Here is a 24,458-nt window from a genome sequence, read left to right as displayed (position 1 = left end):
CAAATTAATGGCGCGGGGGACGGCCAGGCCCAGGCCGTGGAGGCGCAATTCCCCCGGGGGGGGCACATGGGGACCCCCCCTGCCCCCCCCCGGCGCCAGGAGCCGTTGGCAACGTCGGAGCTGGGCTCGGAAATCCGTCCGGGCCGTCACGAAGATATCGGCGCCGGGGGGGGCCATGGAAGATGGGGGGGAGGACGTGCTGAGGGAGGGGGGGCGGGGGGCAGGACCCCGGCGGCGGCGGTGGTGGTGGCGGGGGGGGTGGGGGTCACCCCCCGCTGTGGCCGGTGACCCCCCCGGGGGGGCTGAGGGTGCTGCTGGGTGGCCTGAGGACATTCTGGGGGGAGAAACGGAGGGGGGGGGGTGTCAGGGGGACCTATGGATCCCCTCGACCTCCCTCACCACCCCAAGGACCCCCCCAGCACCCGTAACCCCCCGAGACCTCCTCAGGGACCCCCCCCCCCAACCTCCATAACCCACTTTAGACCCCTATAACCCCCCCACAAAAGCCCTAACCCCTCCTAGACACCCCCCCAGGGACCCCCATAACCCCCCCCAGCCAGCCCCATGGAACCCCTATAGACCCCCCCACAAGCCTCACAGACCCCCCCATAAGCCCCACAGACCCCCCATAGCCCCACAGACTCCCTATAGACTCCTATAGACCCTCCCGCAGACCACCAGGCAGCCCCACAGACCCCTATAAACCCCCCGAGCAGCCCCATAGATCCCCCACAGCCCCCCCCGTAGACAGCCCATAAGCCCCCTCGGCCCCCATGGAACCTATAGACCCCTACAGACCCCCCTGCAGCACCGCCCAGTCCCACAGGCAGCCCCCCGATAGACCCCTACAGGACTGCCATAACCCCCCCAGCCCCCCTATAGAACCCTATAGGCCTCTATTGGCCCCCCCCCCGGAGCACCACAGAGACCCCCCCCCCCCCCCCCCCCGCCGACTCCCGGGCAGCTCCCTCACAGACTCCCTATAGACACCTATAGGCTTCCCATAACGCCCCCAGACCCCCTATAGAACCCTACAGACCCCCCCCGGAGCACCATAGACCATAGATTCCCCGCAGCGCCCCACAGGCAGACCCATAGATCCCCCCCCAGCCCCCGGGCAGCCCCCCCAGACCACCTATAGGCCTCCCATAACCCCCCCAGACACCCTATAGGCCCCTACAACGCCCCCCCCCCTCCCCGGAGCACCACAGACTCCCCGCAGCGCCCCAGAGACTCCCGGGCATCCCCATAGATCCCCCACCGTCCCCGGGGCAGCCCCCCAGACCCCCCATAAACCCCCCAGACCCCTATAAACCCCACATAAGGCCTCATTCCCCTCCCTGCCCCCCCCCCCCCCCCCGGCACCTCGCCGCTGTCCCGTCCACAGCAGCCGCTTCCGCTTCCGGGGGCGCGGCCCCGCCCCTCGGCGAAGCCCCGCCCCTTCCCCACTGAACCACGCCCCCCGAAAACCCTCCCCCGCCCGGCGCGGCTCCGCCCCTCTCCAAGCCACGCCCCCGATTTAAACCACGCCCCCTCACCCACGACCCCGCCCCCCTTGCTAAGCCACGCCCCCAAGCACTAGACCACGCCCCCCGGGCTATTCCCCGTCTCGGTGCGCCCCCTCCTGGTGCTGCGCAGCGACCGCAGCATCCGGGATACCGGGGGGTGGGTGGGTATGGGGCAGCTATGGGGCTGGGGAGGACACGGACGGACGACAACCCCCTCAGAATGAGAGGGGAGCTGGGGCTGGGGAAGGCTGTGGGGCAGCTGTGGGGCTGCGGGAGTGGCTGTGGGGCTGTAGGCTGGGGTTGGGGGGGCTGTTGGGCAACTATGGGGCTGGGGAGGATGTGGACAAACCGACGACCCCCTCAGAATGGGAGGAGGGCTGGGGATGGAGGGGCTGTGGGGCAGCTATGGGGCAGCTGTGGGGATTGGAGGTAGACGACAACCAGCATGTGAGGGGCTGGAGGGGTTCAGGAGGCTCTGTGTGGGTCGGGGTGGGGTGGGGGGGCTTCATGTGGGGCTGGGAGGCGCCTGGGGGCCAAGAGCCCCACGGCACTGCCCCACAGCCGGGAGCCCCACAGAGCTGGCCCACGGCGCTGCCCCGTGGATGGACTCACAGCTGCCCCACAGACAAACCCCAGCCCCACGGCAGGACGGGATGGGGCTGCCCCACAGTGGCTGCCCCATAATGCTGCCGCTGCCCCATAGCAGAGCCTCTTCCCCACGTTGCTGCTGGAGGGGAAGGGGAGGGCCAGGTTTGGGTCAAATTGGAGCCACTTTGGGGTTATTTTGACATAAAACCCCGGGGTGGTGCCTCCCCTGCCCCACTCCCAGGCACGAGGGGGGGAGGGAAGCCATGCCCCCCCCCCCCCGTGCAGGGGGCGAGGCCTAAAGGAAGCCACACCCATTTGGGGGCGGGGCTCAATGAGAGACCAGCCCCCGATTGGTGTGGCTGCCGCTGGCCCCGCCCTCAGGGGGAGGAGCCAGCGCCGGGTCCTGGAAATGCCACGCCCCCGCTAAGCCACGCCCCTCCCGTACACCTGGGTCCCCCGGGGGGGGGGTCGTGTTCCCCCTCCCCCTTTACTATTAAAAGGCGCCTGTCCCTTTAAGCCGCCCCCATTGTCTGCAACGCCGGCCAATCAGCGTGCGCCCCGGTGGGTGGCCGCTGATTGGCTGCGCTCCCAGCGCCTTTGCCTCCACCAACACCCCCGCGGACACACCCTGATTGGCTGCGCTCCCTCCCCAATCCCTTCTCTCCCACCCCTGGAGCTTGCTGATTGGCTGCGCTTTCCTCTTTCCCGCCCCCGCCTACCCCCTCCCGGGCGGGCCCTGATTGGCTGCGCTCTGCCCTGTCAAGGCCCCGCCCACCCCGGGCAGGCGCTGTCCAGTGCTGAACCCGCGGCCGCCGCCATGAGCGGGGGGGTCTACGGCGGCGGTAAGGGAGAGGCGGGGCCTCGGGGAGGGGGCGGGGCCACACGCTGGGGGGCGGGGCCACCCTGGGAGGGGTGGTGACACCGGGGGGGGACGACAGTGGGGACAACGGGGGTGGGGGGGAGAAGAACCCCGGGAGGGGAGGACAGAGGGGAACTGGGGGGACACAGTGACAAGGGGGACGCACGACACCGTGGTTCCGCCCCCCCCTTGTTGTCACCGTGTCGTCCCTCCCCCGGTGTCACCGTGTCCCCCCCCCCCATCGGTGTCACTGTGTGTCCCCCCCCTCCAGATGAGGTGGGGGCTCTGGTGTTCGACATCGGCTCCTTCTCGGTCCGGGCCGGTTACGCCGGGGAGGATTGTCCCAAGGTGGGTGTCACCGTGTCCCCTCCCCTGTGTCACCCCCCCCAAATCGTGTGTCATCCATCCCCCCCTTCCCCCGCCTCCCCCGTGGCATCCCCACGGCCATTCTGTCCCCAAGGCCACCACCTGTAGGACAATGTCCCCATCACGGTTACACGGCCATGCCATCCCCATGTCCCCTAGGCCACCACTGCAGGCCAATGTCCCCATCATGGTGGCATCTCCATAGCCATGCTGTCCCCAAGGCCACCACACAGAAACTAATGTCCCCATCACAGTGGCATCTCCATGGCCATGGTGTCCCCCAAGGCCACCACCCATAGGCCAATGTCCCCACCATGACGACATCCCCATGGCCACACTGTCCCCACAGCCACCGCCCTCAGGCCAATGTCCCCATCATGGTGGCATCTTCATGGCCATGCTGTCCCCACGGCCACCACCCACAAGCCAACGCCCCCGACCCCACGGCCACACCGTGTCCCTCCGCCTTCATGTCCCCATGTCACCATGGTGGTGGTGACGGGGGTGGTGGCAGGCGGATTTCCCCACCACGGTGGGACTGCTGTCCCCCGAGGATGTGGCCCTGGAGCTGGACAGTGACAAGGACAAGAAGGGAGGGAAGGTCTATTACATCGACACCAACGCGCTGCACGTGGCCCGCGAGGGCATGGAGGTCCTCTCGCCTCTCAAGAACGGCATGAGTGAGTGGGGAGACCGTGGGGACACCTCCGGGGGGGGACATGGGGATGGGGACACCCTGCAGGCCATGGGGAACCCGTAGGGGTCATCGCCTGGGGTTGGTGGGTCACCTCGTGGGGCCACCATGGGGTTGGGGTCACCCAGTGAGGGCCACCATGGGGTTGGGGGTCATCTCATGAGGCCAACATGGGGTTGGGACCACACAATGGGACCACCATAGGGTTAGGAGTCACCTCATGGGGCCACCACAAGGTTGAGGTCACCCAATGGAGGCCACCATGGGGTTGGGGGTCACCTCGTTGGGTCATTATGGGCTTGGGGTCACCAAATGGGGCCACCATGTAGTTGGGGTCACTCAGTGGGGCCACCACGGGGTTGGGGGTCACCCACTACAGACCACCATGGAGTTGGGGATCACGTCTCAGGGCCACCACAAGGTTATGGTTACCCCACAGAGACCCACCTCTCCCAACCACCCCCCTGGACCCCCATCCCCGCGTCCCCTCCACCCCAGTGTCCCCACTCACCATCCCTGTGTCCCCAGTCGAGGACTGGGAGTGCTTCCAGGCCATCCTGGACCACACCTACGGGAAACACGTCAAGTCAGAGCCCGGCCTCCACCCTGTCCTCATGTCCGAGGCCCCGGTAGGTGTCCCCCCAACCCGTGTGTCACCCCCCTCACCACGGTGGTGGGGTCCCCTGGTGTCCCCAATGGTGTCCCCACGGTGTCCCCTCAGTGGAACACGCGGGCCAAGCGGGAGAAGCTGACGGAGCTGATGTTCGAGCACTACAACATCCCGGCCTTCTTCCTCTGCAAGACAGCTGTGCTCACCGCGTATCCCACTGCTGTCACCCATGGGTGTCACCCACCTACTGACCCCCCCCCACCCACACACAACCACCCTGGCTGGGGGTGGGGGGATTGGGTGGGTCTAGAGATGGTTGGGTGGGTGCTTGGGTGCGTCTAGAGCTGGTTGTTGGGTCTGGAGGTGGTTGGGTGGGTGGTTGATGGGGTCTACAGGTGGTTGATTGCTCTAGAGGTGGTTGCTGGGTGGTTGGGTGGGTCTAGGGGAGGTTGGGTGTGTCTAGAGACGGTTGGGTGGGTCACGAGGTGGATGGGTGGGTGGTTGGTGGGTCTAGAAGTGGTTTGGGTGGGTGGTTGGTGGGTCTAAAGATGGTCTGCTGGGTCTAGGGGAGGTTGGGTGGGTAGTTGGTGGGTCTAGAGGTGGGTGGGTGGGTGGTTGATGGGTCTAGAGGTGGTTAGGTGGATCTAGGGCTGGTTGGGTGGGTGGTCGGCTGGGTCTAGAGTGGGTTGGGTGCTGGGCTGGCTCGTTAGTGGGCAGCTGGGTCCTTTGTTTGGCCCGAAGGCTCATTACGGCATCATTAGCCCATTAATTGGCCGATTATGCGCCTGGGGGCAGGGGTTCATGCCCCACCAGAGGACTGGGCGGGTGGCTGGTGGGACAACAGACCGTGGCTCCTCGTTAGCGGGCCACCCCTCGTTAGCGAGCCCCCCTCGTTAGCATGACCCTTGACGGCGGTGGCCCAGCTTCGCCAACGGGCGCAGCACGGGGCTGGTCCTGGACAGCGGGGCCACCCACACCACCGCCATCCCCGTCCACGACGGCTACATCCTCCAGCAAGGTAAAAGGGAGGGGGGGGGGGGGGGGGGGGGGACGGAGCCAACGGCGAGGGCGTGGCAGGGGCACGGCCCAGAGGCCGGGGGGGGTGTCCCTCACCTGTGGGGGCCACCGTAGGCATCGTCAAGTCGCCGCTGGCCGGGGACTTCATCTCCATGCAGTGCCGGGAGCTCTTCCAGGAGATGAACATCGACATCGTGCCGCCCTATATGATCGCCGCCAAGGTTAGGAGGGGAGGGGGCGGGGGGGGAGGGGGCGTGGCCAGCGAGGGACACGCCCACCCCCTGGGGAACAACCTATCAGAGAAGGGGAGGGTGTTGTTAAGCCCTGCCCCCCCCCCCCCCCGCCCCTGGGCTTGGCACTGGGCGGGGTGGCCTGGGATGGAGGCCACGCCCCTTAGGGCGGGGTTATCCCTTAGCTCCGCCCCCTTGGGGGGCAGCCCTTCCCCTTCCCCCCGCCCCCTAAAGGGCCACACCCTATTGGCTCCGCCCCTTTAGGGCCGCCCCTTCCCATTAGCTCAGCCCCCCTTTAGGGGGCCACACCCCCTTGGCTCCGCCCCCCTCAGGCCCCACCCACCTCATAGGCTCCACCCCTTCCCCTCAGCCCCGCCCCTTTAGGGCCCGCCCTCCCCCGGCTCCACCCCCTTCAGGGCACACACACCCCCCCGGCTTTACCCGGCTCCATAAGCCCCGCCCCCACGAGCCCCGCCCCCTCGAGCCCCTCCCCCCGACCGAGGCCCCGCCCCCAGGAGCCGGTGCGGGAGGGGGCCCCCCCCAACTGGAAGAAGAAGGAGAAGCTGCCCCAGGTCTCCAAGTCCTGGCACAACTTCACCTGCAACGTGAGTTGGGGGGGGGTTGGGGGGGCCCAGACACCTGGGTCCTTTTTTTTGGGGGGGGGGAGGGGTGTCCCAAATGCCTGAGTCCTTCGTGGGGGGGGGGGTCTGGGTCCCTGGGGACACCCTGGGGGGGGTCCCAGATGCCCGGGTTCACCTGGGAAAGGGGCGGAGGGCTGGATGAGAGGGGGGGAGGTGGATATTTAGGGTGGGCTTGGTGGGGAGGGGGGGGTCCCAGATGCCTGGGTGCCTTTTTCGGGGGGGGGGGGGGTCCCAGCCGCCTGGGTCGCCTGGGGAAGGGGGTGTCTGGATCCCTGGGGATACCCTGGGGGGGGGTGTCCTGGATGCCTGGGTTCACCTGAGGTGGGGGGCGGATCCCGAACACCCGGGTCCTTTTTTTGGGGGGGGGGGGTCCGAACGCCTGGGTCCCTTTTGGGGGGGGGGGGGGGGGGACGGGACTGTCCCAAGTGCTTGGGTCCTCCCCCATTTTGTGCCCTCCCCCCCCCCCCAGGAGGTGATCCAGGACTTCCAGGCCTCGGTGCTGCAGGTCTCCGACTCCCCCTATGACGAGCAGTGAGTGCTGGGGGTGGGGGGGAGCTCAGGGGGGGTTTGGGGGGTTCCCCCCACCCCATAACCCCCCTTGGCCCCCCCCCAGGGTGGCCGCCCAGATGCCCACAGTCCACTACGAGATGCCCAATGGCTACAACACCGACTACGGGGCTGAGCGGCTGCGCATCCCCGAGGGGCTCTTCGACCCCTCCAATGTCAAGGTCGGGGAGGGGCCCAAGGATTTGGGGGGGTCCCAAAGGTTTGGGGGGACCCCTCTGACCCCCCCACCTTCCTTGTCCCTCCCCCCAGGGTCTCTCGGGGAACACGATGCTGGGGGTGGGACACGTTGTCACCACCAGCATTGGGATGTGCGACATCGACATCCGCCCGGTGAGTCCCTGCAGAACTGGGGGGGGATCTGGGGATATTTTGGGGGGGTTGGGGACATTTTGGGGGTGGCAGTGACCCTGTGTATATCCCTCCCCCCCAGGGCCTCTACGGCAGTGTCATCGTCACCGGAGGGAACACGCTGCTGCAGGGCTTCACCGACCGCCTCAACCGGGAGCTCTCCCAGAAGACACCCCCTGTGAGGGACTGGGGGGGGGGGGCCCAGGCGCCTGGGGGAGGAATCCCCCCTCTGTGGGATGTGGGCAATCTGGGGGGGACCCAGGCATCTGGGGAGGGGACCCCCCAAGGAATACCGGGGGGCCAGGAGGGACCCAGGCATCTGGAACAGGGACCCTTAACCCCTCCTTGTGGGATTTGGGGGGGGCTGGGGGGCACGAGGTGTTGAGGAGAGGACCTCCACCCCCTTTATGGGATTTTGGGGGGCTGGGGGGGGACCCAGGTGTCTGAGGAGAGGACCTCCACCCCCTTTATGGGATTTTGGGGGGCTGGGGGGAGGACCCAGTCAGCTGCGACAGGGATTCCCAACCCCTCTATGGGATTTTGGGGGGCTGGGGGGCACCCAGGTGTGCGGGAGGGGGATCCCCTTTTTGGATGGGGGGGGCCTGGGGGGTACCCAGGGCGTTCAGGACAGGGAGCCCCGACCCTTTTATGGGATTTTGGGGGACTGGGGGGGAACACAGGCACCAGGGAAGGGCATCCCCTCTGCGGGCCGTGGAGCGGCTGAGGCAGGGGAGGAACCAGACTGGGCTCCCAGTGGCTCCCAGTTGCCCCCCCTTTCACCCAGAGTATGCGCCTGAAGCTGATCGCCAGCAACAGCACCATGGAGCGGCGCTTCAGCCCCTGGATCGGGGGCTCCATCCTCGCCTCCCTTGTAAGGACTGGGGGGGGGGGGCGGGCATAACTGGGGGGAAGGGGCCTGGATGCCTGGGACCCTCCCCCCACACGCCTCCCCCATTCTGTGTGTCCCCCCCCTCCCCTTTGTCTCCCCCCCCCGCCCCCAGGGCACCTTCCAGCAGATGTGGATCTCCAAGCAGGAATACGAGGAGGGGGGGAAGCAGTGCGTGGAGCGCAAATGTCCCTGAGGCGGGGGGGGGGGACCCAGGCGTCCGGGGGAGTCCCCCTGCCCCCCCTTTCCTCTCACCGTTGGCGTTTCGGGGTCTATGAGAGAAAAAAAAAAACCAAACATTTAAAAAACCCCCTCAATAAACACCCCAAAAGGGGCAGAACCTGCCCGGCGGGGCCTGGTTGAGGCGCCGCCGCCGGAGCGGGTGGGTCGGGGAGGGGTTGGAGCCGGGGGGGGGGGGGGGGGGGGGGGAGGCCGGGGGGGGGTTTGTATTTTCGTGAGGTGAAGCGGGGGGGGGGGGCGGGGGAGGGTTTTTACCAATTTAGAGAGTTTTGGGTTTTTTTACCTCCACAGAAACGAAGGCGAGCGTCGCGGCGCGCGCCCCACCCCGCCGCCTTCCCGCCCGGCGGCCCCGCCCACTGCGCATGCGCGCGCGCGGCGCGGGGAAGGGGATGCGCGTGCGCCGTGGGCGAGGCGAGGCCGGGCACGACGCATGCGCGCGGCTCGCACCCCCCCCCCCCCCCCCCGCCGCGGATGAGGGGCTACTGCGCGTGCGCAGGGGGAGCGGGCGGGGGCCGCTCGTGCGTGCGCACCGCCGTCACGCGCCGCCGGGGCGGAGCTCCGCGCATGCGCGCTGCTCCGCGGGAGCCGTGCGGCGGCCCCACGTGGTCCCCGCCGCTCCGTTAACGGCGGGGGTGGGGTGGGGGGAAGTGGGGTGAGGGAAGGGATGGCCGAGTGATGTCATGAGCTGAGCGGTGACGTGGGCGAGTGGTTGAGGTGGTGGGTGGAGGGGGATCGGCCCTACAAGGGAGGGAGGCGCTCGCCCCGGCGCTGCGCATGCGCGGCTGCCCCGCGGACTCCAAATCCCGGCGAGCAGCGCGCGCTCCGAGGCCCCCACCCCCGGGGAAGAGCCCACAGCGCGCCTGCCCCGCCGCGCACCTCAACCCCCTCGCCCCCCCCTCGACCCCCCACCGCGCCCCGCTCACTCCCGCACCTCTCCCCGCGCCGGTGCCCCTCGCCCCTCTCCGTTCCCCCCGGGCCGCCCCTTCTTTTCCTGCCATCCGCGCAGGCACTCGCCGCGGCCACCCCCACCCCTCAGGCCCGGGGTCCTTGATGCGGGGCGGGAGGAGTGGGGGGGGAAAGCGGCGGCCTCCTTTCTATTGGCCCGCTCCCCCGCCGCCTCTTCTCCCATTGGCTGGCACCCCCGGAGGAGGAAGGCGTGGCGCATCGTGGCCACGCCTATCGCTTATATAAACTCCGGCCGGCCGCCTCGCTCCCGCACTCGCGGGCGGGCGGCGGGCGCGGGAGGAGTCCCCCCTTCCCCCGGGCGGAACAGCGCCCCCTAGCGGCGGCGCATGCGCAAGGGAAAGCGGTCGCAGCGCGCATGCGCGGCCCGCCATGGCGGCTGAGCCTGAGGCCTTCCTGGTCCCGCCGCCTCCTTCTTCGTCTGCTGCCGTTACCGGAGGCCGGGAGGAAGAAGAAGAAGCTTCACCCGCCGTGGAGGCGCCCAGGCCGAGGAACGGCTTCAGGTCGGCGGGAGGAGGGAAGCGACGAAGCAGCTGCGGGGCCAAACAGCCGGCCTGGAAACGGCGTCGCCGGGCGGCTTCGGAATGCGGCCCGGTGCTTCCCTCCGAGTTCCTTTTAGGGGGAAACATCTTCGATCCGTTAAACCTCAACAGTCTGTTGGACGAGGAGGTGAGCCGGGCCCTCAACGCCCGCACCCCGCAGTCCTCCCCCCTCCCCGCCCGCGGTCGCGACCCCGTCGAGATATTGGTCCCTCGTGATATCACCGATCCCCTCAGCCTCAACGCACCCGGCGAGGGGCTGCGTTTGGCTTCCCCCGCCAAAACCACCCGCCGCCGCCATCGTCACCGCGGCCAACAGCGAGGAGGAGCCGCTGCTGCCACCGTTGCCGCTGTCGCCTCCGTCACCGATGAGGCTGCTTGTCCCCACGCCGTCCCCACCGCCACCCCGCCGCCATGTGCCACCGCCACCGCCTGCCCCGGCCGCCATCGCAAACGGCGACGGACTTGCAGTAAATCGGAAGGAACCCGCCCCCCTCCGGAAAAACCCAAACCCCCCGGAAAAACCCAGCAACAGCGTCAACGTCACCAGGTCCGAAAGTTCCAATACGGCAATTACTGCAAATACTACGGTTATCGCAACCCCGACTGCGAGGACGGGCGGCTGCGAGCCATGAGGCCGGAGTGGTTCGCGGGGAAGGAGGTGTTGGACGTGGGGTGCAACGTGGGGCACCTCACCCTCAGCATCGCCAAACGCTGGGGGCCCGCCCGGGTGGTGGGGTTGGACATTGATGGGGGGTTGATCCGTTCGGCCCGACAAAATATCCGGCATTATCTGTCGGAGGAAATTCAAGCCGAAGCGGCGGCCGGAGCTGGAGGGGAGAACGGCGCAGGAGGAGGAGGAGGGGGGCGGAAGGGTTTTCCAGCCGCTCTCTTGGCCAGTCGGGGTCCCATCGCCGCCCCCCGCCTGCCCCCCGACGGGCCCGGGGCTGCCGATTTCCCTCACAACGTTGTTTTTGTCACGGTAAGTTGGGGGGGACGGACACGGAGGGGTTTGGGGGGGGTTGGAAGGGGGTTTGGGGAGGTCTGAGGGAGTCACAAGGGGAATTTTGGCGGGTTGCAAGGCGTCTTGTGGAGCTCAGGTGGGGTTTGAGAGGGTCTGAGGGGGTCACAAGGGTTTTTTGGGGGGCTCAGTGGGGTTTGAGGGACTCGGGGACATTTAAGGGGGTCAAAAGCGGTTTTTTGGGGCCTCACGGTGGGGTTTGGGGGGTGTCAGAAGGGTTCATATATTAACGAGGTCGATATTTGAGAGGGTCATTAAGGGTTTTGGGGGGCTCACAGTGGGGTTTGGGGGGGTTCAGATGGGATTTTGGGGGGACGTGGGTTACAAGGTGTTTGGGGGGGCTCACAGTGGGGCTTGGGGGGTGTTGATGGATTTGGGGGGATCCCAAGGGGTCTTGGGCTCAGAAGGACTTTTCAGGAGACGTGGTGGGGTTTGGGGGGGCACAGTGATATTTGGAGGGGATCTCAGTGGGGCTTGAGGGGGTCCCAAGGGGTCTTGGGGGGCACAGAGGGGGTTTTGGGGGGGACGTGTTGGGGTTTGGGGGGAGTCTCAGTGGGGCTTTACGGGCTCAGAAGGGGCTTGGGGGGGTCCCACGGGGTTTGAGAGGGTCTGAGGGGGTCACAAGGGTTTTTCTGGGGGGGACACGGTGGCGTTTGGGGGGGTCCCAAGGGCTCTGGGGAGGCTCACAGTGGGGTTTGGGGCTCAGAAGGGGTTTTGAAGGGACATGGGTTTTGGGGGGGGTGTCACATGGGGGTTTGGGGGGCTCAGAACCCCCCACCCCTCAGTGGGGCTTGTACCCCCCCCAGCTCCCTCAGTGGGGCTCAATATCTGCCCCCCACCCCTCAAAAACCCCTCTGTGGGACTCAGTGTGGGTCATGTGCCCCCCCCCCTTCCCCCCCCCCACTTCCCTGGGCCTCACCCTGGGGTGCTGCCCCCCAAACCCTCCCCACTGCCTCTCCCCCATCCTTCCCCCCCCCAATTAACTCCCCTCTAATTATTTGTGTGTTTCTTCACTGGGGCTCACCCTGGGGTGCTGCCCCCAACCCCTCGGTGCCGCTTCTCACACCCCTCTCCCCCTCCCCCCCAGCAGTTCCCCCCTAATTAGCCCCCCCTTAATTATTATCCCCACCCAAATGGCTTCTCCCCTTCCCCGTAATCCCCCCTAATTAATTCTCTCTTAATTATTACTCCCACTTCTGGCTCTTTCAGTGGGGTTCACCCGGGGTTGCTGCCCCCAAACCCCCCCTCAGTGCCTTTCCCCCCACCCCTCTCCTCTCTCCTAACGAACGCTCCCTAATTAACCCTTGCTTAATTATTATCCCCACTCCCACCCTTTTCAGCGGCCTCACCCTGGGCTGGTGCCCCCCAACCCCCCTCTCCCTGCGTTTCCCCCCCCCCACCACCACGATACCCCCCCGCCCCCCCTCCAACCCCCTCTAATTAATTGCTCCCTTGCTAATTAATGCCCGCAGGGGAACTACGTGCCGGAGCGGGAGGAGGGGGTGCGCGCCCAGCGCCCCGAGTTCGACGTGGTGCTTTGCCTCTCGCTCACCAAGTGGGTGCAGCTCAACTGGGGGGACGAGGGGCTCAAGCGCCTTTTCCGCCGCGTTTACCGGCACCTGCGCCCGGGGGGGCTCCTGCTGCTGGAGCCCCAGCCCTGGGCCTCCTACCGCAAGCGCAAGGGGCTGACGGTGAGCGCTGGGGGGCTGCGAATGGAGGGGGGGGGGGACACATTTTGGGGGTTTATGGCTTATTTTGTGTGTGTCATCCCCCCCCCCTTCTCTCTCCAGGAGACGACCTACAGGAACTACCAGCGCATCCGGCTGCGGCCCGAGCAGTTTCCCTCCTACCTGACCTCCCCCGAAGTGGGGTTCGACAGCTACGAATTGTTGGGGACCCCCCAGCACGCGGCCAAAGGTGGGGAGGGATGTGGGGGGTGGGGGGGGACCCTGAATTTGGGGGGGGGGGGTTTGGGGGCGTGGGGGGTGATTGTGGGGGTGGGCGGATGGACTTGGGTTCACAGGAAAAGGGGTCTTCGGGGGGGTGAAGTGCGGGGTCCGGATGTCTGGGGTCCCCTATTGGGATGTGGGGCAGGTCCCTAACAAGTGGGGCACCCCAAATGTGGCGGGGGGTCTGGGGCGTTCTGCGGTGGTGGGACCCCAAATTCGGGGGGGTTGGGGAGTTTGGGGGTGGTGGGACACTGAATTTGGAGGGTTTTTGGGGGGGTTTGGGGGCGGGTGGACCCCTGGGTTTGCGGGAAAGGGGGCAGTCTGTGGGGTGAAGTGTGGGGCAGGATGCCTGGGTCCCCTGGGGGGTGGGGGGACACCAAATCTGGGGAGTTTAGGGGGTGGTTGGGGGGCAGCTGGGTTGAGGGAAGGGGAATCTGTGGGGTGAAATGTGGGGCCTGGATGCCTGTGTCTGCTGTGGGTCTGTTCCTGCCTAATATGTGGGGGGGGGGACAGGGACTTAGGGGGCGCCCCATAACCTCTCCTCCCCCCCCCAGGCTTCCAGCGGCCCATTTATCTCTTCCACAAGGGACGAGGCGACGCCTCCTGAACCCCCCGGACCCTGCGCCCCCCAAGTGTGGGGCAGGCCCTGCCGGGGGGAGCGGGGGGGAAGAGGGGCAGCCCCTCCCCGTGCCCCCCACCCCCCCCCCACCCCCCCAAGATGCCAAACGGGGGGAGGGGCTGCGTGTGCCCCTCCCCCACTGTTGGGGTGTTTTTCCCCCCTCCCCCCCCCCGCGTTTGCTGTGGTTTGATCTGTGCCCGGGGGGGAAGGGAATAAAGAACGCGATTGGTCAGGGGGGGTCGGTGTCAGGTTTTTTTTTGGGGGGGGGGGGGGAAACACTAATTTTGGGGAGTTCTCAGCCCGGGGGGTTCTATCTGCCCTTGTTTCTCTTCCCCCCCAAGGCGGTTTTTGGGGGGTTTTGTCACTGTCCATGTCCGTCCCCCCCCCAAGTGGTACTGTCTACGGTGTCCGTGTCCGCCCCCCCCCCCCCCCGCGATGGTTTGTCCCGTTTCCACGGTGATGGGGAGGCGGAGCCCCCCGCAGGGGATGCTGGGAGTTGTAGTTTGGAACACACACCCCGCAAAGGATGATGGGACGCTCCTCCAAAAGTGGGAGGGGCCTCACGCGAGACCCCGCCCACCCCACGTGACCCACACAAACACCCCTTCCCCCCCCCCAGAGGGGTTAGAAATGAGGATTTATTGGGGGGGGTAATTAGGGCAGTGGGGTAATTAGGGGAGCCCCTCCCCCCACTGCTGCAGTTTGCGGAACATGAGGAAGGTGGCGCCGGGGGGGGTGGGGGAGGGGCCGGGGGGGGGCCGAGGAGGGGAGGGGGGGGCAGCCAGGGCGCCCCTCCCCCCCGCCCCTCCCCCAACGCCGCCAGCGCTGGACCCGGAACCTGCGGGGGGGGGAGGGGGCTGTCAGCACCGGGGGGGGGGAGCGGGGGGGGGAGGGGGTGTCCTTTGAGTGGGGGAGGGGCATGGGGGGTGCCCCGGGGGGGGGGTGTCTCACCTTGGGTGGGGGAGGGGCACCCGCCCTGCGCGGCCCGGGTGGGGGGAGGGGCACGGCCAGGCTGACCAGCCCCCGGTAGAGCCGCTGCTGGGGGGGCAGGTTCATGGCTGCGGAATGGGGCGGAAATGGGGGATTTTGGGTTAAAAATGATGAAAAGTGGAGCGTTGACCCCCAAAAAAACCCCCCGAAACCCCCACTCACCGGCGGCTGCCGCCCCCCCCACGGCCCGGCGGGCGGCGAAGGAGCGGCCCAGGAGGGCGGCGGCCGCTCGGGGGGGGTCGAAGGGGCCCCCCGCCCCTCCCCCCACCCCCGCGAGGCTGCTGTGGGGGGTGGGCGTGGCCAGGGGGGCCCCTCCCCCCTCCTCCTCCTTCCCAGAATGCACCGCGGGGTCCGTCTCCTGGAGGGGGGGGGAAGACACTGAGGCGGGGGGGGGTCAGGTCGCCATATTTCTCCTCCCCCCCCCCCGTTTTTAGGGTCCCCCCAAGTTTTTGGGGGTGGGTCCCCCCGGCATCGTGGCGGCAGACACGCCCATTCCGGCCACGCCCTGCCCCCCCCCCCTCGGGCATCGCCCTCCCCCCGATGGCGGCCCCCGCATGCACCGACCTCACCGAGATGGTGGCGCCCTCGCGCGGCCCCGGGTTCGAGTCCCGCCTCCGCCAGGACCACACCCTCCCCCCCCCCCGCCATTACCGTCACTCCCCAAAACTGGCCACGGAGCCACGTAATTAACCACGCGCCCAAATTACGCACGAGTCTCCCTTAATTAACCAGGAGCTCCCTCAATGAGCTACAATCTCTCCGCAGTTAATCCAAAATCCCCTTAATTAACCACGACCGTTCCCCCAATTAACCACAAAAACTCTTAATTAGCCACAGTCCCCCACATGGGACCCCCCCGGGCCCAAACCGCGCCTCACATGGGACCCCCTGATCCCCCCCCCCCCATGGGAACCCCCCCGGGAACCCCCCAACCTCCCCTGGGACCCACAGACGCACCCCCCCGGCGGACCCCAAAATCTGGGCCCCACCCCCCAAACAGCCACCCCCCCCCCCACCCCCCACCCCCGGTTGCGAGGACCCACGTGTCTGGGAACTGCCCCTCCCCCACCCCAGGGGACCCAGGCGGGGGGGGGGAGGGGCCTCACCGGAACCGGCTCCATCTGGTCCCCGGCGGCTGCTGTCAGGGTGGGGGAGGGGCGTCAGATGGACACAGCCCTTCCCCCCCCCCCCCCCCCGGCATCTGAGGGGGGGGGGAGGGGCAGAGGTCCATTTTCTTCCCATTTCCATTCGTTTTGGGCCCTGGGGAAGGGGGGGGAGGGGAAGTGCCGCCCCTCCCCCACACCTGGCCCAGCCGGAAGTCCCGCCCCCCCACCTGCCACAACAGGAAGCTCCACCCCCCGCCCATACCTATCCCAGGAGGAAGTCCCTCCCCCCCACCTGCCCACCCGGAAGTCCCACCCTCCCAGGAAGCTCCTCCCCATAACCCCCCCCTCAACAGTCCCAAACAGGAAGTCCCGCCCCCCTCCCCAGCCCAAGCTCGGAAGTCCCACCCCCCTCCATGCCAAAACCCGGAAGTCCCACCCCAAACCCGGAAGTTCGCCCCCCCCACAAACTCCCCCAGAAGTCCCATCCCCCCCCTTTCCACCACCCCAAACCCGGAAGCCCCACCCCCCCCGGAAGTCCCGCCTCACACCCCCTCCTCTTCCCGTCTCAGCCAATCCCAGCTGGCAACAGAAAGAGGGCGGGGTCAGCGATGCGGGAGGGCCGTGGCCAAACCCGTGCCCCGCCCACACCGGCCCCACCGGAGCGCGAGAATCCCGCCGGCCGCCGCGGCGGGCGGGTGAACCCGGAAGTAACGGCAACCGGAAGCCGGACTTCGGGGGGGGGGGCGTGGCCGCGCTGGGCGTCGCGACGCCGTAAAGGCGTCGCGACGCCCAGCGCGGCCACGCCCCCCCAAACCACGCCCAGAGGGGGCGGAGTCCCAGAGAAGCCACGCCCCCGCCGCCGCCTGCCTGCGCACCGTCCTCCCCGCCGCCAGGGGCCGCTGTGGCCGCCCGGACGCTGCGTCAGCGCCATGGAGCGGCGCGGGCGGGAGGCGGGAGCGACCGGTATGTTGAAATATGGGGGGGGGGGAAGGTTTAACGGGGCCCCTCCCGTTAAACGCCCTCTCTCCCCCCCTCCTCTGCTTTCCCCCCTGTCACTCCCCAGGCCGGTAGAGCCCCGCCATGGGTCGCCGCCCCCCGTGAGGCCCCGGCTCCGGGGGGGTGTTGGCGGGCGGTTGGGGGAGGGGGGGGGGGGAAGGAATTGTCCGTGATTCTACCCCCCCCCCCGCCCCCACGGACACCCCCCTCCGCCATCCTGCGACCCCCCGCCCCGGGAGAGGAACCGGAGAGAGGTAACGGGGGGGGGGGGGACGCGGGCGTCCGGGCCCACCTTGGGCATGGGGGGGGCCCGTTCGTGAGGGCGGGGGGGACGGACGGGAGGGGACAGAGGGACCCGGGCGTGCGGGGTCAGGGGTCCCATGGAGGGGTGGGGGGGTGATGGAGGGGACCCAGACGGGCCCACCGTGCGGGGGTAACGGGGGGGCACACCCAGGCCGCCGGGCCCACCTTGAGGGGGGGTGTTGATGTGTTGACGGGGGGGGGGGATAGTGCTAATGGGGGGGACGCACAGACCCAGCCGTCCAGCGGGTGGGGGGTCCCACGGGAGACACTGTGGAGGGATGGGGGGGACTCAGGCGTCCGGGCCCACCTTGGGGACGGGGGGGGACGGACGGGGGGGGGGGGTTTGGGGTGTGATGGAGCGACACAGGCGTCCGTGGAGGGGGATGTCCCATGGGGACCCTGGGAGGGGTCGGGAGGGGACCCAGTTGTCCAGGGGGGACCCAGGTGTCCGGGGAGGGGGGGGATGTCCCGTGGGGCACACCAGGGATGGGGGGGTGTGGGGAGGGGGTGTGCCCCATGGGGACACTGAGAGGGGGTGCCCCAGGGAGCCAGAGCGCCCCCCCGTACCCCCCACGCCCCCACCCAGGGATGAGCGCCCCCCCGCGGTCGGAACTGGCCGCCGCCGCCGCCGCCGCCCTCCTGCGGCTGGGGGAAGAGCGCCCCCCCGCGGCCGCCGCCATGAACCTGCTCACGCGCAAGCCCCGCCCCGACTGGCGCCCCCCCCGCGAGGAGGAGCCGCGAAAGGGGTGGGCGGTGGGGGGGGGGTGAACCCTCCCGGGGGGGGGATGCTGTCGGTGGGGTTGGGGTCCCGGGGGGCTGGGGGGGGGGGATTGAATCCTCTGGGGCGGGACGGGGGTGGGGGGAGGGGTGTGTCTGTGGGGTTGGGGTCCTGGGGGGGTGAAAATGGGGGGGGGGGGCTGGGGTCTCCCCTGCACGCAACTGACCCCCCCAGGGTGGGTACAGTCGGGGACGGGGGGTCCCTGGGGGGCTCGGAGGGAGGGGGGGTCCCCAGATATTTTGGGGGGCCCCCTGAACCCCACAGGGCAGGGTCAAGGTGGGGGTCAGGGCATCCCAAGGTGGGTTGGGGGGGTCCCCATGTATTTTGAGGACTCCCCTGACCCCCATTCCCCCCCCCCAGGGCCTCCAAGGCACGGGACGGGGGGTCCCTGCGGCGGCCCCTGCGGGTGGGGTTCCTGACGCTGCCGGCCCCCCAGGAGCGGGGACCCCGGCCCTGCCCCCCCGGCATGGCCCCCCGCTCCCTCTCCTGCCACGCCGTGGGGCTCCCCGACACCGGGGGTGGGCTCCCCCGAACCTCTGGCCCCCGCCCGGGGCCCCCTGAGGGGAGGGGGCTGGAGGCACCCCCTGCCAAGAGGGGCGGTGAGTGGGGCAGGGGTGGCTGGGGGGGTTATGGGGTGTCATGGGGTCTGGGGGGTGTGGGGGGGGGGGCTGGGGGAGTATGGGGGGGGCTACAGGGTGTTTTGGGGGACTGGGGGGCTGTGGGGGGCGGGGTCTTACAGAGGGTGTCGGGGGGTTACGGGGTGCTGGGGTGCGTTTTGGGGGGCTGGGGGAGTTTGTGGGGATTATGGGGTGTCGGGGCAGCTGGGGGTGATGGGGGGCTGTGAGGGTTGGGGTACTGAGGATTTTGGGGGGCTGTGGGGTGTTTTGTGGGGGCTGGCGGGAGTACTGGTGTATGGGGGGCTGGGGGCTTGCGGGGCTGGGGGGTATTTGGGTGGGCTGGGGGGTAGTTAGGGGGAGGCTGTGGGTTGTTTTGGGGGTGTTGGAGGCTGTGGGCCTCATGCTGGGGGGTGCGATGGGGCAGGGAGGGGGGCAGAGGGGGTTATGGGGCAAAATGGGGCAGGGAGGGGGGTAACACCCCAACGACACCCCCATTTCCCCCCTCAGGCGCCCCGCGGGGGGGCTGTGCGCGGCAGACGCCCCCCCCGAAGCCCTCCCGCAGCCCCCAGACCCGCCTGTCAGCCGGGCCCCCCCCCGCCGCCCCTCCGCCCCCTGCCCCTGCCCCCTCCTCCACCTCCGAGGGGGGGGCGGGGCCCGGGGGGGGGGAGGGAGAGGGGGAGGAGCCCGTCTACATCGAGATGGTGGGGGACGCCCGGCGGGGGGGGGGAGGAGGGGTGGGGGGCGGGGGAGCCCCCCCCCTTCCCCAGCCTCCCCCCCCCGAGGAGCCCGAAGCCATTTACGAGGAGATGAGCTGCCCCCTCCCGCCTGGGGAAGGCCACGCCCCTTTTCCCACAGCCCACGCCCATTTCTCTGCCGGCCACGCCCCCTTCCCCACCACCCACGCCCCTTTTCCCACGGGCCACGCCCCTTTATCCGCGGCCCACGCCCCCTTTGCAGCCGGCCATGCCCCTTTCTCCGTGCCCCCCCCCTTCCCCAACCTCCTCACCCCCCGCCCCCCCCCTGCTGGCCACCCCCCCGCTCCCCCCCGAGGGCTCACGCCTGCCCCTCCCCCTCCCCCGCCGCGAGCCGCCCCCCCCCGGCCGCGCGAGGAGCCACTCCACGCCCCTCCCCCACCCGGGGGCCGGGGGGCGTGAGCGGGGTGGGGCGGGGCTTGGCGCTTTGCCCCTCCCCCCGCCGCCAGCAGAAGCCCCGCCCCCTTCCGGGAAACGCCCCCCCGCCTACGACAGCCTGCGGGGGGGCGGGGCATCAGGGGGCCCCGCCCCCTTGCGCGAGGAGGAGCCACACCCCCGCCGAGGGGGCGGAGCTGCCCCACGCCGTGGGAAAGAGGCAGAGAGTGAGTTGAATGCAGGAGGGCGGGAGTTTATGAGGACACGCCCCCCCGTGGGCGGGGCTGACCGCTGGCTCCTCCCCCTCGGGTGGGGTGGGCGGGCTCTAAGGGGACACGCCCCCGGGGTGCAGTTGCCGGGTTGGGGAGGACACGCCCCTGTGGCTGGGGTGGGCAGGCCGTGGGTGTGGGCACGCCCCCTCGTGGGCGGGGCTGAGCGCTGGCTCCTCCCCCCTCAGAGGCATCCGAGCCCCCCCGGGAGGAGCGGGGGGGGGCGGGGGCAGTGCCCCCCCCCTCCGGGATCCCGGTGCCACGGGGGCGGGCAGGGCTGCCCCTCCCCCTCCCCTGCCAGACCTTCCCGGCCTGCGGGCGGCCAGCAGGTGAGCGGGGGACGCTGAGGGGGGGCTACAGGGACCGGGGGGGGCATGTGGGAACAATGGTGGGGGGACACAGGGGCTGGGGGGGGACAGGGGGGGACACTGGGAGGGATGGGGACAATGGTGGGGGGACACAGGGCCCGAGGGGGAGGGACACAGGGGACAGGGGGAGGACGCAGGGACCTGGGGCCGGGACACACTGGGGGGGCACATGGACATGGGGGGGACACTGCAGGGGGACATGGGGACATTGGAGAGGGGGACACCGGGACCTGGGGGAGCAGATTGGGAACGTTGCGGGGGGGTGTAGGAATCTGGTGGGGGCACAGAGACATGGCGGGGGGGGGGACAGGACACAGGTCACACTGGGTGACAGTGTGGGGGGAACGTGGGAACACTGAGGGGGGGCACAGAGACCTGGGGGGGGACGACACCATGCGCAGGGCAACATAGGGACACTGGGGGGGGGGGGTGTTGTGTGACAACGGGGTGACAGCGGTGCCACCGTGTCCCCCTGACACACATCCCCCCCCCCTGCAGACCCCCCTGGGGGGCACCGCCTGGGTCGCTCGGCCTCCACCTCGGGGGTTCGCCAAGCTGGGGCCCCCCCGTTCCCCCGCGGAGCCCCCCCCGCTCCCCGTCCCCTCTCCGGGGGGGTCCCCAGTAGCGGAGGGGGGGTCCCCATTAGCGGGGGGGGGATCCCCGTTCCCGGAGGGGGGGTCCCGGCCGCCCCCCGCCCGCGGGACGGGCAGTTGCAGGAGGTGATCGACCGAAAACGCTGCGTTTGCACCGAAATTAAAGCGCGGGGGGGGCGCGGGGTGGGGCTGTGCAAACAGGAGAGCCTGCCCCCCCTCCCCACTCCGCCCCCCCCTGCCTGGAGAGGGGGGACACATGAGGGGAGACCCCCTCCCGGGACTCCCCCCAACCGCCGGTCACACACCGTGCTCTGGGACACGGCCATCTGACACCCAGCCCCCCCCAAAAAAAGTCTTGGGGTGCCTGGAGCATCCCTGACACCCCCCTCCCAGGAAAAAGCCCGCCCCCAAAATTGGGGGGGGCGGTGTATGTAAAATCGAGGGGGGGGTCCCCAAGGTAACAGGCTGGGTCCCCAAAGTCGAAGGGGGGGCCCCAAAGTCAAGGGGGGGCCTGAAATGGAGGGGGGGATCCTCAAAATGGAGGAGGGGGCTCCTAAATCGAGGGGAGGGTCCCCAAAATTAAGGTGGTTGTACTTAAAATAGAGGGGAGGGTCCCTAAAATGTAGGGGAAGGGTCCTCAAAAATGGAGGGAGGGGCTCCCAAATTGAGGGGGGGTCACAACACGGCTGGGCCGGGTTAGGGGAGGATTTGGGGGGGGGGGGGCTGGGTATTTATGGTACATTAAGGGCCCCCCCGTAGTTAAAAGGGGGGGACACACCTCTAAAGGGAGGGGGGAGGATGGAGACACCCCCCCCCATAAGGTAAAGGGTCCCCCCATAAAGGGAGGGTTAAGCCCACCAATACGGGGGGGGTGTCAGAGCCCCCCTATGAAGTGAGGGGGGCATTAAAGGGGGGTAGAGCCCCCCAAGAAAGGGGGGGCTCACCCTCATAAAAGCGGGGGTCACCCCGCATAAAGGGGGGGTCCAGCCCCCCCCCCAGAAAAGGGGGGGCTGCTGTAACTGCTTTGCAAATGTATTTATGGGGGGAGGGGACCATGGGGGGGGGTATTTATGGGGGTGCATCCACGGTCGAGCAGGGTTTTGGGGAGGTTTGGCTCCGGGGGGTCCGCAGTGCGGCCTGTGGGGGGGGGGGGATTTGGGGGAGCCCCCCCTCCAATGGGAGGGGGAGAGAGGAGGCGGGGGTCTCCCCTGGGATTTTGGGGGGGGGGGTTTACCATTGGGGGGGGCAATGGGTCCCCCCAACCCTTTCCTGGCCCCCCCCCAGCCCCTCTGTGCCTCGTTTCCCCCCCCCTTACCAGAATTGCCTTCGTCCCCGCGGGGTCCGGGGGGGGGCCCCAAATTTGGGGAGGGGGGGTTGGAAAATGGGGGTGGGGGGGGAGGTCTTTTGTAACGTGGTTCTGTGCACTATTAAAGAAAGAAGCAGCTTGAAGCTCTTGTTTGGGGTGGACACCCCAATAAGGAGACTGAGACCCCCCCCCACCACCCAATCCCCTCCCACAATGGGGGGACACACACGAAATGTGCTTGGAGTGGGGGGAGAATAATAGGAATTTGGGTGAAAACAACCAAAAATGAGGCGCCCCCCCACGCGTCTGGGGTTTAAAGCACTTACTGAGGGGGGGAGGAGGTGGGGGGGGGGGGGGAGACCGTAATGAGGGGACCGGGACCCCCCCAGACCATCCACTGACACCATGGGGCGGGGGAGAGAGAATGTGCCTGTGGAGTGCGGGGGGGTAGAAATAATAGTGAATTTGTGTGAAAATGACCCAAAATGAACAATTACTCCTGTGTCAGAGAATAAAACACTTACTGGAGATGGGGGGAGGCGCAGGGGTGGGGGGGAGGAGACCCCAATGAGGGGACAGAGACCTCCACCCTGTTCCCTCACACCATGGCAGGGGAAACACAATGCATGTGTGAGAATAATAGTGAATTTTTGTGAAAACGACCCAAAATGAACAATTTCCCCCTGTGTCTGGGGATAAAACACTCACCGGCGGGGGGAGGAGGCACTGAGTCGGGGAGACCCCAATGAGGGGATTGAGACCCCCCCCCAGACCTCATTCCCTCATAGAAGAGCGAGACACAATGTAGGGGGGGAAATAATAGTGAATTTGTGTGAAAAAGACCCAAAATGAACCTTTTTCTCCTGTGTCTGGAGTTAAATCACTCACTGAGGGCTGAGGAGGCGCTGGGGGTGGGGGGTGGAGGCCCCAATGAGGGGACCAAGACCCCCGCTATCCCATCCCCTCACACATGGAGGGGGCAAACACAATGAGTGTGTGGGAATAATAGTGAATTTGTGAGAAAATGGCCCAAAATGAACATTTTCTCCCTGTGTCCAGGGTTAACCACTCACCGGGGAGGAGAGGAGGCACTGGGGGGGGGTGGTAGATCTCAATGAGACCCCCCCAATATCCCATGTGCTCACACAGGGGGGGGACACAATGTGTGTGTGTGAATAGCGAATTTGTGTGAAAACGACCCAAAATGAACCATTTCCTGCTGTGTCTGGGGTTAAACCACTCGCTGGGGGTGGAGGCGGCGCTGAGGGGTCTCCGAGGCGGGGGAGAAGACCCCAGTGAGGGGACCAAGACAAGCCCCCCATCCCCTCACACCACGGCGGGGGGGAAATAATACCGAATTTGTGTGAAAACGCCCCAAAACGACCACTTTCCCCTCACGCCCGGAGGTAAATCACTCACCGGGGGCTGAGGCGGCGCCGAAGAGGCGGGAAAAGCCGTTGGGCGGGAAGAGCCGTTGGGCGCGCGACGGCCGCCCGCCCGGCGGGCACGCGCGAAGGGGCGGGGCTTCCCGCCGGGCTTCTGGGGGGGGCACATGCGCAGACCACGCCCACCGGCACCCTCCCCATGGCAACTGAGCGGGGCGCGGCCTGCGCATGCGCAGTGCGCCGGGAGGGGCGTGCCCCGCGCATGCGCAGTGCGGCGGCGCCGCCGCCGCTGCCGGGTGCGGGAAGGAGGGATGGCGGCGGCGGGCGGCGGCGGCCACCGGAGGGGGAGCGGGTCCCGGTGGAGGCTCCGGGGTCCGGAAAGGGAACGCGGCGTCCCGGGATGCGGAAGCGGAGGTTTGGTGCCGGCGGGTGGAGGGAGTTGGTGAGCGCTTCCCCCGCCTAACCGGCTCTGCTTCGAGTGCGGCCAGCGCGGCGTCACCTACAGTGGACATCAGCGTGGGCAGCCTCGTCTTGCACCGGCTGCTCCGGGGCGCTGTGAGCGGGGCCGGGCCGGGGCCGGGCGGGGCGGGGCGGGGCCGGGCCGGGGGCGCTGGGAGATGGGGAGGGGGCGGGGCCTGATCCGGGGGGCGGGGTGTCTGTGCGGGGGGCGTGGCGTTGTCGGGTGTGCGGGGGCGGGACCAGAAGTGAGGGCGTGGCCAGAGGTGAGGGGCGGGGGCAGATCCCGGGGAGCTGAGCGTGGGCGGTGCCTTGGCGGGGGGGCGGGACCGCGACCAAGTGATTGGGGCGCTCAAAGGGGGCGTGGCCGGCGCAGGGGGCAGGTGATGTGGGCCGTGGTCAAAGCTGTGGGGCGGGGACAGCGTGGGGCCGCTCCAGCCCAGCCCTCTCTGATTGGCTGCGCCCACCGCGGGGGCGGGGCTTCCTGGGGCAGGGGTGTGTGGCCTCAACACGTGTATC

The 24,458-nt window shown here is 68.6% G+C and overlaps 4 protein-coding genes across 4 annotated transcripts; 3 read left to right on the top strand and 1 right to left on the bottom strand.

The window, feature by feature from the left end:
* The first annotated feature begins 1,683 nt into the window (after window positions 1-1,683).
* On the top strand, window positions 1,684-8,588 carry LOC134509255 (actin-like protein 6B). The gene is made up of 14 exons (XM_063321780.1): window positions 1,684-2,938; window positions 3,227-3,303; window positions 3,836-4,001; window positions 4,544-4,644; window positions 4,737-4,834; window positions 5,549-5,643; window positions 5,757-5,863; window positions 6,388-6,477; window positions 6,983-7,044; window positions 7,127-7,241; window positions 7,330-7,410; window positions 7,511-7,606; window positions 8,213-8,299; window positions 8,430-8,588. The coding sequence occupies exons 1-14, from the start codon at window positions 2,914-2,916 to the stop codon at window positions 8,508-8,510; spliced, it is 1,281 nt and encodes a 426-aa protein (XP_063177850.1). The 5' UTR covers window positions 1,684-2,913; the 3' UTR covers window positions 8,511-8,588.
* A 1,175-nt stretch (window positions 8,589-9,763) lies between these two features.
* Window positions 9,764-13,742, top strand: MEPCE (methylphosphate capping enzyme). Its single transcript, XM_063321781.1, has 4 exons — window positions 9,764-11,038; window positions 12,550-12,768; window positions 12,868-12,994; window positions 13,581-13,742. Exons 1-4 carry the CDS (start codon window positions 9,890-9,892, stop codon window positions 13,631-13,633), a joined length of 1,548 nt encoding a protein of 515 aa, XP_063177851.1. The 5' UTR covers window positions 9,764-9,889; the 3' UTR covers window positions 13,634-13,742.
* A 264-nt stretch (window positions 13,743-14,006) lies between these two features.
* Window positions 14,007-16,464, bottom strand: LOC134509253 (uncharacterized). The gene is made up of 5 exons (XM_063321777.1): window positions 16,399-16,464; window positions 15,742-15,773; window positions 14,798-14,993; window positions 14,597-14,703; window positions 14,007-14,483 (listed from the first exon to the last, which is right to left on the bottom strand). Exons 2-5 carry the CDS (start codon window positions 15,754-15,756, stop codon window positions 14,007-14,009), a joined length of 795 nt encoding a protein of 264 aa, XP_063177847.1. The 5' UTR covers window positions 15,757-15,773; window positions 16,399-16,464.
* A 110-nt stretch (window positions 16,465-16,574) lies between these two features.
* Window positions 16,575-22,170, top strand: LOC134509257 (neuronal tyrosine-phosphorylated phosphoinositide-3-kinase adapter 1-like). The gene is given in 8 exon segments (XM_063321782.1): window positions 16,575-16,704; window positions 16,805-16,991; window positions 17,627-17,786; window positions 18,179-18,417; window positions 18,943-19,396; window positions 19,398-19,789; window positions 20,020-20,160; window positions 20,698-22,170. Coding segments are annotated over 6 exon segments (1,809 nt in total). The 5' UTR covers window positions 16,575-16,704; window positions 16,805-16,991; window positions 17,627-17,628; the 3' UTR covers window positions 21,123-22,170.
* The last annotated feature ends 2,288 nt before the right edge of the window (window positions 22,171-24,458 follow it).

The sequence above is a fragment of the Chroicocephalus ridibundus genome, unplaced genomic scaffold (assembly GCF_963924245.1).
Source record: "Chroicocephalus ridibundus unplaced genomic scaffold, bChrRid1.1 SCAFFOLD_641, whole genome shotgun sequence".
NCBI classification, from domain to species: Eukaryota; Metazoa; Chordata; class Aves; order Charadriiformes; family Laridae; genus Chroicocephalus; species Chroicocephalus ridibundus.
This window is presented reverse-complemented; position numbering and strand designations above follow the sequence as displayed.

Bases quoted from the DNA above. Each gene is read 5' to 3' on its own strand.
- MEPCE (XM_063321781.1), top strand. From the start codon at position 9,890: ATGGCGGCTGAGCCTGAGGCCTTCCTGGTCCCGCCGCCTCCTTCTTCG. The intron at 11,039-12,549 runs GTAAGTTGGGGG...TAATGCCCGCAG, and splicing joins ACAACGTTGTTTTTGTCACG to GGGAACTACGTGCCGGAGCG. The intron at 12,995-13,580 runs GTGGGGAGGGAT...TCCCCCCCCCAG, and splicing joins CCCCCAGCACGCGGCCAAAG to GCTTCCAGCGGCCCATTTAT.
- LOC134509255 (XM_063321780.1), top strand. From the start codon at position 2,914: ATGAGCGGGGGGGTCTACGGCGGCG. The intron at 3,304-3,835 runs GTGGGTGTCACC...GGGTGGTGGCAG, and splicing joins CCGGGGAGGATTGTCCCAAG to GCGGATTTCCCCACCACGGT. The intron at 4,645-4,736 runs GTAGGTGTCCCC...GTGTCCCCTCAG, and splicing joins TCCTCATGTCCGAGGCCCCG to TGGAACACGCGGGCCAAGCG.
- LOC134509253 (XM_063321777.1), bottom strand. The intron at 14,704-14,797 runs GTGAGTGGGGGT...CCCATTCCGCAG, and splicing joins GGGGGGGGCGGCAGCCGCCG to CCATGAACCTGCCCCCCCAG. The intron at 14,484-14,596 runs GTGAGACACCCC...CCCCCCCCGCAG, and splicing joins GTGCCCCTCCCCCACCCAAG to GTTCCGGGTCCAGCGCTGGC.